General features: G+C 39.1%; 1 protein-coding gene across 2 annotated transcripts in view; it reads right to left on the bottom strand.

Annotated features, from left to right (window-relative positions):
* Positions 1 to 11,931: 11,931 nt before the first annotated feature.
* Positions 11,932 to 17,576, bottom strand: part of ITGB8 (integrin subunit beta 8) — a 47,225-nt gene continuing 41,580 nt past the window's right edge. For both annotated transcript variants that reach the window (XM_038128071.1, XM_038128072.1), the window contains exon 14: positions 11,932 to 17,532. In XM_038128071.1, coding sequence (XP_037983999.1) covers positions 17,410 to 17,532 — 123 coding nt within the window. In that variant the 3' untranslated portion in view covers positions 11,932 to 17,409. The remainder of the gene's footprint in view (positions 17,533 to 17,576) is intronic.

Raw genomic sequence — 17,576 nt, 5'->3', positions numbered from 1 at the left:
GGATCCCCTTGAAGGGGGAAAGGAGTAGTACTCCTGAGACCTAAAACCACTGGATGAAACTGAAAAGAGCATGTACTTAATATTACCAAACACTCCTACACAAACCCAAAGCATGACCATAGAGGAAGAACTCATTTTTCTGTAAGGAGAAGTCCTGGCACACCACCAATCTGTAGCACACAAGTCAGCTCTCCTATAGAAGGCATATGAATAAGGGATCCTAATTATTTTTTTCAGACTGTTTAAAATGAGGAAAAGAAGGGGCAAAGAGGAGTGTGTTACATTAACAGAGGCTGCTGTGCTGGAAAGAGGGCCTGTGAGAATAAACGCCCTGTTTGCAGGGCCCAAATGATGAACTGGGGTGGGATTTCCCCATGGGGCTCCTCCTGGGCTGGCCCCTGCTGGCTACAGCCCCGCAGCTCTGTTGTAGTGCTCTCATCCTTCTCCTGTTTTACAAATCAGCTGCTAGAAAAAGTGTTGAGGAAAGCGTGGCTGGTCAGGGAAGTCCAGTTGTGGTGCTTTGGGCTGGGTGGCCCTAAGTGGCTTCTTTCAGGTGATCATGTTCCATTTGGGTGACCTGGAGAACATGGCTTCAGAGCAAAATCTGACATTTAGAGACACAAACATGCCAGTACTCATGAACCTTCTATGGATGCCACATTTACATCCCACAAAGCTATCATGTGTTCAAGCCTTCACATGACAGATTTACACACCATAAAAATATTAATTATCCCAAATATATTACCCAAAACTTCTGTTTTATAACATATTCAGTTCTCAGTCCATAGACACACTTCTTTCCAGTACGAGACGTGTGGGCACTCCTTTTAGTGGACTCATGGCTGTGAAAATTACATTCAACTGTTAATATTTCAACACATAAATTACTTTTCCAACACAACTCTGACAGTTAAAGACAACAAACTACTAAAATATTAAAAAGACAGATTCATCTCAGCATCAGTCTAAAGTTACTCTAAATGCCATTTATGAAACTGGAGTTGTGCCATAAAGCTATGTGCTGTAAAATGATGGTTGCAACCAAATATAAGTTTTATTTCACACAAAGGGATCTCTTGCTGTTTGTGGGTTGCAACATCAGTAAAGTTCTGTGTGCTCTGTTCTCTTGATGATTGCTTTTATTTCTAAGAAATAAGCCCTGAATGTACAGAATGGAAGAGTTTTATCCACAAAACTCTTATTCCAGTGATACAAAAAAAAAAAAAAAGCTGATTTTGCCTAAGGATTCAGTAGGTCCAAATAACTCCGTATATTAAGTCTGTTCAAAGTGGAGTTAAGGCAATATCCTCCCACCTCCATGTGGGATCTTATCTTCTGGGATCTTAAATTTCCCCGTATCCATTAAAAGAAGGAAGTATCATGGACTGCAGCCATGTGGTTTGTCATCACCATGACCTGCTGACAAAGATGTGTGCCGTTGGTGACCTCTTAGTCTTGCCCTTGCAGACTCTGCCCAAGGAAGCATATATTGACCCATTACCTAGAGTACTTGCAAAGAGGCCAAACAAGCAGCAGTTTTAGGTTGAGCTTGGTGACTGTGTTGTTTTGGGTCAGCCCTTGAAGACAGTCACATCTGGACAAGTTGACACCAGCTTTGCTGTCACTATTCCACTGAAGACAGAAATAGTTGGACAGTAAGTTACTAACAGTAAATTTCAGCTTAGGGTTTGTAAATGCACTCCAGGATCTTCTGTGCTGAAAATGTTACAATTGTGAACAAGATGCTGCTCTACTGCAGCCCAACTTCTGTGCTGCCAAGCAGATGCAGTTTCCTGTTGGGCATGAGGGAAGTGCTGAGATGCCAGACGGTTGGATACAGCATCTCTCCCCACTTCCCCACACTTGCCAGCGTGCCTTGTGAGGGACCACCTCAGTAAAGTATACGTGTAATCTCATGCCCTCCTCTCCTAGGTCTCTGCCCCTGCCCCCAAAGGCAAATCAGAGCTGATTTCACACGCACTGCAAACACTGTAGCAGATGGACAAGGCCAGGACTAGCTCAGAACAACTACAAGGTTCAACTTTCAAGTTTTTACAGTCATATGTAGATAATTCTGCATAATCACTTATGCATTTCTAGAAAAAGGGCATAGATGGCAGCTGTGTCTATTATATAATATTTCATCTTGCTAGCTCTATGGATGCAGTCTGTACCTGACCTTGGATGCTGCCATTGGAACAGATGTTGTGGACATGTGAGGCTTTCCTTGAAATTTTGTGGACATGGATGATGTTACCTTGGCGTAATGGACAAACTTCAGCTTAATGTGGGAAAGGGAAGATTGTGAGAAGGAATATTTTCCATAGGAAATATGAGAATGGACTATACAAGGCATATTTGGCACTTCTCTGATATGTCATATATATTCCACAAGCTTTTCAAACCAAACTCATGTGAGTGGGAAGAGAGCATGAATTGCAGAACAATTGCGTAATATTTGGTCTAATATGACACTTTTAGCCTGAAGCAGTCTTGTGAATTTGTATTTCAGATTACCCATGGTCTTTCTCAAGAAATCTAATTAAACTTCAAAGATGTTCCCACTAAATTGAGCTCTGTAACTTCAGCAACAGGAATGACATCAAAACCTTTGGAAAGGAAAAAGATGAATATTGCAAGAAAAAAAATGTAGGAAAAAATGCTTTTAGAAGGCTATTGACCATGGGCCAAGCCATGCCCTCAGCTATGTGCATGCTATTCCCACTGAAGCTAAAGGGATTTGTATATGCCTTGGAGCAGAGTATGGTTCTTTGCTTCAGATGGCAAAAACCTTCCATGGCCAGACAAGGAATACACATTCAAAGTCAATGTATGCTATAAATGTAACTGAATTGAGTTTCTTTACATAGCTATTTCTTCAATGAAGAGTATCTATCTGCTTTGTAAACGAGTGTGATGATTGCAGCTTCTCCTTCCTAACAGATCCTTATCAAACTTTGCGAGCTGTACCAATGACCGCCTGCATACAGCAAGCCTCTTGAAACAAGTGTAGGTAACACAGAGGGAAACAATGATGTGAGCTTAGGAGCTAACCAGGCTCCACATATCTCACAGACTCACAGACCTATCCAGATTGCAATGGACCTTGAGAGGTATCTAGTCCAACCTCCTGTTCAAAGGAGAGTAATGCTGCATTGGAAAAGTTTGCTCAAGACATTGTCCAGCTGGATTTAAAAAACATGAAGAACAGAGACCCCACAGCTTCTCTAAGCAATCTCTTAGATTGCTGAATTACCCTCAGAATGAACATTCTTCTGAAAACCCAGTCTCAAACTCCTGTTCCAGCCTATGCCCATTATCTTACCACGAATCTTGGTGAAGAGACTGATTCCATTGTCTTGATCACCTAACAGTTGCCCACAGGTGCTGGCATGCTGCTCTTTGGTGCCCTGAACCCCTGATTACTGAGGGTGAACAAGCCCATATCCCTTGGTCTCTTCTCACGGGGCAAGTGCTGGCAACCCTGACCCTCTCAGAACTTCTTCGCCGAACTTGCTCAAGGTCCTCGATGCCTTTCTTGTACTGAGACCTAAAAGTGGATGCAGTACCTAGGTGTGGTGCTATGAATTGCCAAGTAAAATGGGGACAATTTCTTCCATAATTTTCCTTGCTATGCTTTCATAAATACAACCCAAGATGGTTCTGTTGGTGAGCTTTGGTGCTAGGATTCTCTCAGCTTGCAACCACCAGTCTTCACAGATCTTTCCCAGCAGAGCTGTCCCCTCAACAGGCAAACCCTTGTCTAGATTGGTGCAATGGATTAGTGTATTCCAGGTGTAGGATTTGGCATTTGCTCTTGCTGAGTGTCACAAGGCCCCCTGTCAGTCTCTTCTTTCAGCCTGTCAAGATGTCTACCCTTATGTAAATACACACCCCATGTGGAAAAGCAGTAGAGATTCATACTGTGGAAAATACCTTAACAGATTTCAGTCATGATGACTCTTACTTTCAGATTTATCTCAGTAGTCTTTTCTTGTTTTTAATTTTCTACGTCTTGTGATTCAACAAATGTAGGAGTGCATTTGGGACTCTGCTGTGCCAAAGTTGGAGAAATCTCTGCCAAAATTTTGAAGTTCAAAACTTTCATCTTTGAACAAAACCTGGGAACGAAATAGTGATTTATCACCCCCCCCCCCCCCCAAGAGACTATTTTTTAGATGATAGTCACCACAGTAGAGGACATAGATAATCCTTGTTTTAACTTTCTTCAGATACCTTCTTGTATCTCTCTCATTTTCACAGTTGTCTAAGAGACAATACTTCCCATTGCCGTAGTTGTATCTAATGAAAAATTCAGCTTACAATTAATAGTTTTATCTAATTAAAAATTCAGCTTATAATTCAGGGAGACTTGCTTACCAAATGATTTAGTTTTCAGATGCTATCATTTATAGCAGGACTGTTTAGGGCTCATATGTAATATGAGCCTTCTATGTGTCTTGCACAGGATACTAAGAATCACACCATGTGCCTGAGAGCATTTTCCAAAATCTTCTGGAACTCAGACAGCCTTGGTGCTGTGACCACTTCCCTGGGGAGCCCGTTCCAGTGCCCAACCACCCTCTGGGTGAAGAACCTTTTCCTGATATTCAGCCTAATGGTCCCTGACACAACTTCAGGACATTTCCTCAAGTCCTGTCACTGATCACCACAGAGAAGAGATCACTGCCTGCCCCTCCTCTTCCCCTCATGAAGCTGTAGCTGCAAAGAGGTTTCCCCTCAATGTCCTCCAGGCTGAAAAGACCAAATGATCTCAACTGCTCCTCATATGGCTTCTCCTCCAGAACCTTCATCATCCTTGTGGCGTCCTTTGCACACCCTAACAGCTTCATGCCCTTATTATATTGCCCAAAACTGCACACAGGACTCGAGGTGAGGTGTCCTCAGCTCAAATCAGAGCAGGACAATCCTCTTTCTTGCCAAGTTGTGCCTGATGCATCCCAGGACATGTATGGCCCTCCTGGCTGCCAGGGCACTATGGGAGGTCAATGAAAAAGGAGCAGCTGGCAACAGAGACTTCAGGAACAGATGTTGTAGCTGTCCAAAAAGGCAAAAAGAATGAAGAACACTAGAAACACCTTTCCTGCAGGGAGAGAAGGAGAGTCATGTAGGTATTGCCTCTGTGAAAAAGTCATGTGGGTATGGATGTCAGAGTCAGATAGCTGGCCCAGAGGGAAGTGGGTTAATGGAGACATTCACTGAGGACACATTGCAGTTGGTGAATATTTTGTCTTAAAAAAAGCTGTTTACTTCTGCTGAGACCTAGGCTGGCAGATGAGACAACCAGGAATGTCATATTGACAAGTGAAATGAAACATGACTCCAGTAATAGGTTTCTCTTAACTGGATTGTATGTGCTCTCTCTTAATGCAAATGCCCTTCTGGAATTAGGATGTCCAGCAGGAAGGGAAGAGGAGCAAAATGCTCTGATACAGCCCATGGGTCAGACATATAGGCAAACATACAATTTTCCTACAAAGTGCAAAGCTGGTTAACCTCAGAGGTAGTGGATTGCAGTGGGTAGAATTTAGGTAACCATCAATCACATATAGGAGGAAAAGATTTTCATGCTGGAAAAAAAAGCTGGAGACCAGGACTTCCGTGAGAACTTTCTGTGAAGTCTTTACTATAGCCTGTGCAGAACTGGAAACAGAAGTAGAAAGGCAGAGCTGTAATACTGGAGGGGGTATCTGGCAGAGAGTTCTGCTTCACCAGGAATGATGCTATGCACTGAAAAAACAGAATTATGAATGAGAGAGAAAAAGAGAGAGAGAGGGACAGAGGGGGAGAGACAGAAATCCTTCTTGAAGCAAAAGGGAACTGAACTTCTAGCATTTGCATGCAAGAGAGATGTGAGGGATCATCTTTCCTTCATTCAATGATTTCAGAGCTAAACAGGAAAGTATGCTATAATTCAGTATAAGACCTCTGTATATACCAGTGTAAGACCTAAGGAGAAAGACATGAAAATTCTGTATCAAATGAAGTTATAAAAATGTTAGGAAGCATTTTAAAATGAAAAGGAAGAAGCATCAGTATGTCCCTAGTAAACAGGTGGGTTGTGTACATTCTGAATTTTGAAAACAGCTCTACTCCTTCATCCTTAATGAAGGAAAGGAGAATGTCAGTGATAGCAGAGGATCTGAAAAGTGCTGCAAAGATGATCAAGGATAAGGACAGGCTTTGCTATAAATGACTCTGTATGTTTGGACTTCACAGTCTGGGAAAGGTGACCTGGCAACACATGACAAGTTTTCCAGAGAAGAGTGGCTGGGGTTCAATGTCCCCTCTGTTGGCTGGTTGCCCATAGCTCCTGCATTCCAAGTGCTGCACTCAAAATCAGAGGAAGTTCTTCATGCAGCAGTTCCAGACCTGGTGGCTCACTCTTTTTTTCTTTTAATTTTTTTTAAAGTAAGCTCAATGGCACATACCTGAAAGTGAGGGTTACTGATTTACCAAAGGAATTAGATGTAGGAAATGCTGAAAAATGACTTGAGGCTAGGGGACCTCATGAAAGTAATACACAATTTGAGTGTGCTTATGCTTCCTATGGCAGCTTGGCTCCACTGCTGGAGACGGATACATCATGCTAGATGGACTCCAGGTTTGAAAAAACCTGGCTATTCTCATGGGGTACTGATATAAAAAGTAAGACTCTTGTTGGAATATGGTTCTGGTGCTGTGAGAACACTTGTCACTTCTGTATTGCTAAGGTAAGGAGGACACAGAATCATTCTTCTTCCTTGTGAATACTGTAAATTAATCCTATTTTAATGACCTCTAGGGAGGCACCAGGAGGAAATAAAGTATCTAAAAATATCACTTCAAGGGGGATCTCAAAAATACTTGAATAAAAGAAAGTTCTTCAAGAAAGCCCCTTACTCCATTACCCTTAGAATTAGTGAAATTTCTGGTATGTTATACTGCCGACTTCAGGGCAGCTGTGTATAAATTGACTGCACATTTTACATCCGATAAAACTTCAATACCCAAGTGTTGTAATCTAATAAAAATTACAATACTGTCCTCTTTGCCAAAACTTGCTGAAGAATAGCAAGTCCCTTATTTCATTAATTCAAAGCACAATTGCAGACTTTACTGGCAAACACTTGAATTGACCTAAGGAAGAAGAAGGAACCAAGCACTGACCAAGTAAGGGAGTAAAATTTGGCAAGGTAAAACCACTTGAATTCCATAGGAATAAGGGCAGTAAATGTAATGACTGGGTAATACACTTTCCTTTGAGATATTTCAAGTGATGCTGACAGATATTTGTTAAATTTTCCTTCCCCACATAAATAAAATTTAAAAAGAAAACAAATGAAAAGAAAGGAAAAAAAGTAACTGAGTACAATAACACACTTGACAAAAAGCCAGCTAATTAGACAAGCAAAGTTCTTGGTTAGTACAGGAAATTACAGTAAATTATGCATTGCATTATTTTCAGATAGTTTAAATCCAAACTACTTTTTTATTTTTTTTTTTTAATGGATAAAAAGGGAACAAATAGAAAATGTAAGAATACTCCACAATATTTGTTAGCAGAAATTCTTTGTGATCCAAGACAGAACATCAGCTAAGACAATAATTAAAGCTTCTTATGTTTTGGAATACCAAACAAGTTCCATAAAAGTTTGTGTTTTTTTAAAAGAAGGAATATAGCATATTATATTATGATTCCTAAATGCTATATATCCGATATCAAAGGAGATTTTATGGATTGGATATTTAAAGCTGCTCAGCATGTTCACTTCTAACTGAGTCTTCAACTGAACCACAAGGGCCCAGCAATTTCACAGAAGTGAACCTTGGACAAAACTGTTGAAACCAGAGTTTGTTTGGTTTTGGGTGTGGAAATTAATCTGCTTGGTTTTCATTTTAGACAGCGTGAAACACTTTCAGTCTGTCACACAATAATAAATCTTCCTTCTGAGAATGACACTTTTTGGATTTGCAAAATGATCTGACACATTATCTTTTCTTTCTTTGGGCCAAAGGATTCTTTTAAAAAATAATCAAAGGCACGAGGAAAAACGTTCTGCTTTCAAAGGCATGAGATAAAAACTGGCTAACGAAACATTAATTTATTATTTTTGACATTATGATTTGGACCTATTTGTGAACCAAAAATCCCTGGGTAAGGTGCTCTGTGTGTGTCTGTGTTTTAGGTTTAATGTGCTAGGCAGCAGCCAAAAAGGAAAAAAAGTACAAAGAATAAATAAAGACATCAGGGAACAGTTCAAGTCACAGTTTCAACATGATAGCAGCTAGCCATTAATAGAAACAGGAATTTTAAAAGGAAGATCCTGCTAGGCATGTGAAATCAGGGGAGGAATCCCATTTTAAGAATATACAAAAAAGGTGTGTGAGACTATGCCTGCATATAGACTGACAGGCTGCTTAGGAATCAGAGATGGACTTCTTGATGCTGAAGAAGAGTTAATTTGGATGGAATAGGCAGACAGACACACACACATAAACATGCATAAACACACACACACACACACAAAGTTATACAGAAAGAAATACTTACAAATGAAAAAAAAATTATCATTAGAATGGGGATATTAGTGGAGAAATATGTCTCTGGGCTTTGTATGTTGCAAACACCTTGCAGAAGCTGTGATTTAAAGTTTACAGCAGGAGAATTCCTGTGGGTATTTGTGGGCTGGCTAGTACGCCTAGAAGTAGCACCAGCTTCTTTAATCTGGAAAGGAGCAGAGGAATGGGACGGCACCTGACCAAGTTCAGAGATGCTCTCTTGAGCTTTGTACTCCAGACTTTACTTTGCTCTTTTCTGCCCAAAAGTAAAAATTTCCTCATCAGCTGTTTCCTGATGACCCCCTCTGATCCCGCGTCTGCAATTTTCAAAGAAGACACAGGTAGAGCTCAATTTAGATGTAGAGAGATATGCAAGAAGAGGAGAAAAGAAGCTGAGAAAGACAGAAAGTATTTATTTTAGCTGTTGTGGTTTTTTTCCCCCACAGGAACCTGGATGCAGCTGCAAAATGATTCAAGGAAAGAAGCCAACCATAAACACTCCTAAAGACAAGGACAATCGAGAGAACACCATGATCAAGTTGTGTAAGTCTTTGAAATTCCTGCTTTGTCTAGAGAAGAGTAAAGCAAAAGTGTGTCCAAAAATTTTATGAAAAACCTATCCACTGTCATGTCCCCAGTCTCCTCAGCAGGCCACATCTTACAGCCTCAGTGATGCTTTCAGAATGCCTGTGGTAAGGCTATGGTCAAAGCCCAAAAAATCAGAAGGGGTTGTGAGAAAGGCTTCTCCTGTGAGCAGTTTTGAGAGCAGAGGAATACCACTCAGAAGCAGGTCCTGGGCTCTCCAGATTGCTCAGGCATAAACAAGAGGCTTAGGATGAGGCTTATAGCCCCAAAAGGGGGACTTGGCAAGCTGCAGAGCTGAAAGAAATACATCACAAGTACTGATTTCAATAAGCATATGTGACATAACTTGGCATTATTATGCTTTTGTGGTTAATAATTTAGTTTTATCTGCTTGCATACACATCATCTTTATTAAACAGTAACTGTACTTCATGAATCATGAAGTTCAAGGCCAAGAAAATAATCAGAGACCATGCTATGCTCTGTACTGAGGGGATAGAATGGTTTGCAAAAAATAAGGAAAATTCTGCTTTTTGCCACCCACCACAGTTTCCCTGGAATGAGGAACCAGATGATAATGTTGGGGCCTCTTCAGTGCTAATAAATCAGACTGGCAGCCTACTTTATATGAATTCTGTACAGTCTGACCCAACTTGGACCACTCCAAGACTCTCAAGCAGAAGATGAACAGCCAGAAGAACTGACAGCACCTGTGTTCTAATCACAGCTTCAGACCACTTGAGTTGCTGTAAAACTAGATTTTTATTTACTTTATATGAGACATTAAACTGCTTGGTTTTAAACCCAGGGTAGCAGGAATGCATTTCCAAGGTTCTTGTCTTTGCTGCAGAACCTGAAAACAAAAGAAACCACCCACTTGTCCGATTAACTCCTTACTAGTCAAAATCAGTCCGTTAATGAAGTTTTTATTCTTAATTCTAATCATCATCTTTTGGTTATCATCAAGCATACTCAGATACTCACTCAAACCAACTCTCCCTAATGCCATTCTCTCTCAATATTGCAACAAATTCTGCAGCTACCACGAAAGGAATCATGCAGGCAGAGAAATTCTGTAATAGAATACACCTACATGACTGGTGTCAAAAAAGTGGCTGAAATCAGGATCTCTTTCCTCCTCCAGCTTTAGAGGCTGTAATTTAGGTTTCTTTTCTCTTTGGAGATTCTGGGCAGCAAGCCTTTTCCTTGGCAAGGGCATCTACAAGAAAATAGCTCTTACGTTAGGTTAGAGACACATTAAGGTCCTGTTGTACTCTTGCTGACAAATGTGTATATGTGAGTAAAAATTGGCTTAATACAATACCAGTGTCAAAAATCCTGTTATGACCTGGATATTTAAAAGTATATAGGCACAAATTAGTTACTGCTTTACAGAACATCGGAAAGAAGAGAGGAAGAAAGATTTGATACAGAGCATTTACCATAATTTCATAACATACTGGATATGTAACACTGCTTGGTACCAGGATCACTGGCTATGAGAGACTTAAGTGTTAACAAAACTTCAGCTTCAAGCTACTCCCAAATGGCAAAATGGAGGCCTATAGCTCTGGCTCAAGTTATACACTTGAATTCTACGTCTGAAATTCAGATCTAGGTTTATGTTTACTCTGAGTAATGATAACATGAATGTTTTCCCAATAAAGAGCTTTCAAGGAAAATGTGTATTTCTTTTTATAGGACTCGTTGCTTCTGCTTGCTGTGGGTGTCAGTGGAGGTTGATTATGGCATCTGTGAAAGAAAATTTCTCAGACATAGTCTCACCATGCATATATTAAGATGATGTTCCTTGCTGTGATAAAAGAAGCAACAAAGATTTACAGATTTTCCATGTGAAAGTTACTTATTTTTCTTCCTTCCAGTTTTGACTTTTTCTTAGTGTTTCTCTTTTATTGGACACTAAGCTCCATGATGATTGAGAACACATCAGTTGTCACTTGATTCTAGCTCTCTCACTCCTAAAGAAAAACTGGATCATGTTAGCAGCATGGATGGGCAGTTTTACCAGTGATGCCTGGCAGGTGTCTTAGTGCCACAGATGTCTCTTACTGAGGCATCATGGCAAATTATAAATGTCCTTTTCCAGGGCATATCTAAATCCTTTTCAAGAGCGATTTCATGCCGCTGTGCAAAGCAAATGCTGCGACTGATTCTGCACAAGGACACAATGTGTCACCTTCCCCACCAGTGACATATTTTCACCAGTACTTGTAAAGTGACCCAAGTGTGAAGTGAGTTTTATAGGTGAGGCATCTGCAGAGATTTACCCATTCCCAGAAATCCAGCTCCTCTACCACCCAACAGAGCAAGGGAGAAGAGAGGCTATCACAACCACTTATCAGTCCAGAGATTGTATTTACACAGGAAGTATCTTCTTGTATTGTATTTACACAGGAAGTATCTTCTAGAAGTGTCTTCTACAAACTACTAGCACCTCCTGGTGCTTTCAGGTTTCAGGTGGGTTGGGCAAGGTAAACCAGCTGCACCTCCAAACTGATAAATAGCTTTTTGCTCCTTCCCATCTTCTCAAAGTTCATCCTGAATGTGCACCAACTCATTCGCCTACATCTGATAAACAAGGTATTCTTTGTATTTTATCTCCTTGGACATGGTATTGTTCAATTTTAAAATAACCACAATCATATTCTTCCCTTTGCAGATATTGGTATACCTCAGTAAATGTGCTTTATACTTTTAAAAGCAGGTGAACATCTGTTGCTTGTCACAGATATATTTAATATCAAAAATATGAAAAATCCATACAGATTAAATATTGATTTTATTTTTTAGAGAGCAAGTACAATGATGTTGCATTAAAATAATGCTATGTCATAGTAGTTACAGCTCTGATAGAAAAATAAACATCTCAATATGCTACAGTAACTCATTAATAAATATCACAATAAAAGTTAGTAGTCAACTGAAATTAATAAAACAGCTATAAAAGTATACTATTTTAAATAATAAAATATTCAGTATATTTCCAGATGAATGAAAGTAGTGATTTAAAAGTATCATTTAAAATGTGAAATGAGCAGTAAGAAGTTATCAAATTTAAAAACCTCTTCCCTTACTAACATTCTCTATGCATAAAATCTAGACACACATTATTTATCTCTCTATATTTCATTTTTACAAAAGGTAGTATATGTTAAATAAAAAGTTTAAAACTGTAGTATTATTAATAGCTGTCACACAATTGCTAAGTAAGACACTTTAAAGTAGCATTATTTTTAAGCAGTAGTAGGTAAGAGTGAAGATGTCAGCACAGTGAATTCATCCAACACTAATGCCTCTGAAAAAGACTCATTTTTCAACATCTCCCTTCAAAATATAACTGAAACAGTCCAAATATGATATTAGTATCAGGATGAAATGTTAGAACTTGGATAGAATGAATTATTTTAACAAACACCAGATATTTAATTTTTTTTAATAGGTACCTTTTTTTAAGCATGTTTAGAAAAGGAAACAAAGAGAACATGAAATTCAGAACAGCAGAAAGCTTAAGTATCTAGAAATTAAGGCTTTTTCTTACCCCCCCAACAAGCCAACCATTCTGAGCTGGCTTGCTCTCAGTGAAACCCCACTGATTTGGCATGCTATAAAGATGCATTCCTGTTGATTAACATTAACCTTTTTTCCCCCTCTCCATGAATTTCAATTCTCTGTAAAAGCCAACCTGATACCTGTGCATCAGAGCAGTCTCATGATCAGAACTAAAAATTAGTGTTTTTCTTAAGTATTGCTTCATTTCTGCTTTCCCCTCTGTTGCAAAATGGTAGCCAGGACATTGTCACCGTGTGTCACTTGAAGTCGGGACAGAGTAGGAGTCACCCAGCACTGACTCAGCACAAATGCCTCTGTGAGAAGTGCTCTTTACAGCCACTGCTTACAGTCCTTAAGGCTGGCTGGTGGAGATCCAGGGGCTGGTGGGAAGTCAATGGGCAGGTGCCCAAACGCTCCCCAGGAGCTTTAATGGAGGTCTGCAGCATCCACGTGTACAGGCTGTCCCTTGCTGGGTTGTGTGCAGGCATTTTTGATGAGTAAAGATGCAAAAAGCCTGCAGCATTAGGGTTCAGACTGCACACAACGCAGTCCCAGTCTGGGGCCAAGTGCCTGCGATGCAAACCTAGGGCACCACCACTGCCAAGCAAACCCACTCTGAAGAGGTTTCCCGCCCTGACAAAAGGCGAAGTGAGCTCTCAAAGCACCATTTCTGCAGGGATGCTGTGGGGAGCCCCAGCACTGTCCCTCTTGAAGTCTCCACACAGGCAGCCATGCCCTTGCATGTCTCTGCCCTGGGCATCACCAGACTCTATGTCTAGTTTAGGATGGAGAGTTGCTTGAAGCTGTTACACACATTTACTCCCATGGTTTGCAAAACATGCACACTAAGCAGGAAATAAATATTATATATGATCAGACTGGGAAAATAATATTTTTCCATTGCAGTCAGAAGAATGCTTTACATAGCAGGTTTTCATGACATCGTAGAGAGGAAAAAATAAGTCCAGTTGTAAATAATAGCTAAAATGTAAACTATGCCCATACGAACATCCTTCCTTTTTAAGGTTCATTTTTAACGTCCTTGCAAATGTAAGGGAATTTCAGCAGGGCACAATGAAAATTCCTTGCATACCATGTGCACGTTTTCTGGATGAAACAGCTATTTTCCCACACACTTCTACAGCAATCTTATTAGTGTAGTCATGATGCTTGGAAAGAACTATTTCATAGCATTTCTTCATTTTATAGTACTCAAAAAATCTGAAGTTAAATACATGCTTTTTAATTACATAAACATGACATTTCTGAAGTCTCAGGCAAATAACAGGTCAAAGATTAAAAAAGGGGACTAGAATTGAAAAGTATACATCTGGATTTTAACAGTAACAAATATGCTGTGAAAAGTCATGAACATGTTTCATTTGTGGGACCAAGTCTAAAAACAATTCCCCAAACCAATAATGAGACGCAGCAGTATCTGCTGGTATATTTTTGGATATAAGCATGCAGTAGAATTATTTGACTTTCTAATTTTTTTTGAGAAGCCCAGTATAAGAAGCGTTATTTGAGAACTTTGGAACACTATTCTGCGGTTAGTTATTTTTTCCCCTGTTTTTATGAACATCTTTGACGCACAATACATTGAAAACGAATATGAACTAATTTGTCTTTAATATCTCCCATATTAAGCACTATAGGAAGCACAGTCCTTCTGCAATCACTGAAGAAATTCCTTCTGAATTAAAGGCTGCTTTCTCATTTAAGGTCATGTGCTGAGGGAACACAGCTCCCTAAATAGTGAGGCTTTTGTTGAGCTATTCATCTCCTGCAGCAGCTCTTCTGAAAAACATGGTCAAAGGCAGAGGGAAACAAGTACCAAGCAAAGCCAGAGTTTCTCATGGATAGATTCCATCCCTAGAAACAAAGCCTCCTCCCAAGAATCCTGCTCTGTATAAGCTCCCCACGGGCCTTCTAAAAGCCTTGACCTGTCACATTAGCAGCAGCTTATTCTTTCAGCAGTCTCTTCCACAATACAGCAAAACCATGAGGGAGATGCAAGAAAACTTTTTTCTTTTTTTTTTTCTCTCTTTTTTTTTTTTGTTAATTTATATACATTTTTTTAATCTCAGGACAGCAAGCAGCTTACAGTGCAATTTGTCCTGTGAGCCTGCTCTTTTTGATCAGAGCATTTTAAACATTCAGGCAGGTGTCTGATAAGGAAATACTGGCCATGCCCCTTCACAGGCAGCAGTCCAATGAAGTGCTACAGAAGAAAAGCAGTGGCAGCGTGATGTGATATGTCTGGAAGATGGGTATTACAGCTCAAGTCTTTCTTCCACCAAGAACCCAGTTCCATTATCCCTTACCCACAAAACTGAACTCTCTCTAACAGTGAAAGGAATTTCTAATGAAAAAATATATTTATCAATTCAGTAAATGCTTAAGAACATGCTTTAAAGGCCATTATGGGGTGAAAATAGATTCTGAGGAATCTTTTTTTTTTTAAAGGTTTTATCACACTGTTTAAAGAACATAATTAACCTCTTTTTTATACACTTAGATATACTCCACTAAGCATTTTAAAAATTTAATTAAAATAGACAATCAGAGATTGTTTCCCACTCACAAATAGCCATGAATTCTGACAAGGGTAACAGCAGGTCAACCTTTATCAATCTTTTATCTTTATCCCACCAAAACCAGTTGTTTGAATTTTTTTAATTTACACAGGAGGAAAACGGTCCTACACACTTTAAAAGAAAATGAGAGTTTAAGGTGTAGTTGGCAGACTACAGAATTAATCTATAACTAAGGTTCTACAATTAAGCTAACACTACAGTCAGGGTCAGTGTAAAGAAACACTCTTTTTGTTAAATGAGATAACTTTACCTGTGGGGTAGAAAGCTCAGGACCTACTTCGGAGACTGCTTTAAAAACATTTAATAGTCCAATTTACACGTTTTTTTAAAAAACAATCCCTAAGCTTTTATGACTAATGAAAGGCCCATTGTCTGTGTATTATTTTTCTCAGTCCCACTTGATCCATTACCCAAGAAACTTAACACTCATAAAATACTCATCATTTTTCTACGCCCTGCCTTCCTTTCAATCCTCACAGTCCTCAGGTTTCAGTGGGAATTTACAGAAGAAATATAGAATAGGAAATACAAGTAATTTCTAATGACTGCACATAAGGAAGTCCTGCTTTGTTTCTGTAACTCTTACTATGACAAATAGTGACAGTATTTAGTATTAGTAATAAATGTTGGTGAAATTATACACTGTCTTCTGAGATGATTTTTTTTTTTTGCCAGCGAGGTTTTAGTCTATCAGTTGTTGATCAGATTTTCATAGGGTTTCAGCAGCATAGAGTTAGTAAATCAGACTGACTCCTCCAACAAGCATATAACAATAACATGTTTTCTACCACTGTAGCTGGTTGCAGGGTTAAAAAAAAGATGCTTGTGCTTGACATTGTAGCTCCCACTCTGCTCTCAGATAAGCCTATACTGGTCCTGCCATGTTTGGAAGAGTTTTGCACATTTCTGAAGGCAGAATCTGATCCATATTTAAAAAGTCAATGTGTTTTGAGAAAAATACTCTTATTTTCCTCACTTTCTTCTAGTTTGCAGGTTCCTTTCTCCATCACACACTGGACACACTTCTCAATGACACTTCTCAAGTCACAAAAAACTGAAGTGGTTACAAAAATCTTAGAAAACCTAATGTCATCAACTAATTTACATAGAGAAAAAGAGCACATGTAAAATCAGACTTATGCCTGACATCATACAAAAAGATCCAAGTCCTTATTTGGCAAAACACTGACATGTAGCTAGCAAACCAAACACAGCTCCGGTGTAATTTATCTATTTGCAATGGATTTGATGCTGTTGACTCTAAAGGCGTAGTCTGCTGGCAGTGATCATCATGTAGACTATGCTGTTGGGTAGAGCAACTCTTATTTTCTGTAGCCACTCAGTTTCTAAACACCTTAAATTTTGTATAAAATGGGGGCGTTATATTTAAACAAGTAAAAAAGCTTAAAATCACTCTTTATCAGATATAAATTATCCTTAAGTGACATCATCCATACAAAAAACCCTATAAATATATAATTTACCTGTGTGTGCATGCATATGTGTATGTATACACACACAACATACACCTACACCAGGAACTAAACACTCATTTAATCCCATCATTTTTACGAGGAAAAGATAAGAGGAATAAGAAGACAAATTAGTGGAACCTGTCAACTGAGAGAACTATAAAAGTACCATTTACTCTATTAAAGAGCATTTTAATAGTTTCATCTATTGCTATAATATACAGCAATGGTAATACTTCAGTCACAGCTTTTGTCCATTCCCACAGAGCACATCAGTGCTAGCTACATGTAGAGTGAGATCAGTGCTTTGTCAGACTGGTTTGTATCTACATTCTAGGCCATAACTAAATAAATTAGAATATGCTAAAGTGCTACATCAACACTAATGTTTCTGAACAGTAGTAACGCACATTTCTCTTTCAAAAAAAGTTTAAAAAAATACAGCAGCTATAGTTCCAAACATAATCACATAATGTGAATATGTTTACATATCACTTTGTTACAGTATTCAACAAAATGCACAACACAATACCATATGGCAACCGTCAAGACTCCCACAGAGTACAAAAGGTAATTTCTTAGAAGTCGAGTATGATGGAAATAGACATTTGCAGTCTTCAGAATTCACACTTGAAAGTTTCGTTTAATCGTAACTTGCTGATGTCGATATTTATTTCCTCTGGTTTGTCACGTCTGTATGTTACTGTTCTTGTACAAACTGTAGGCAAAAACATCTTATCCTTGAAGGAGAAGATACAATTTTTATCAGCAATTAGCTAACTTT

This window comes from Motacilla alba, chromosome 2 (genome assembly GCF_015832195.1).
Source record: "Motacilla alba alba isolate MOTALB_02 chromosome 2, Motacilla_alba_V1.0_pri, whole genome shotgun sequence".
NCBI classification, from domain to species: Eukaryota; Metazoa; Chordata; class Aves; order Passeriformes; family Motacillidae; genus Motacilla; species Motacilla alba.
The sequence above is the reverse complement of the archived record's forward strand: the minus strand, read 5'-3'. Positions and strand labels throughout refer to the sequence as shown.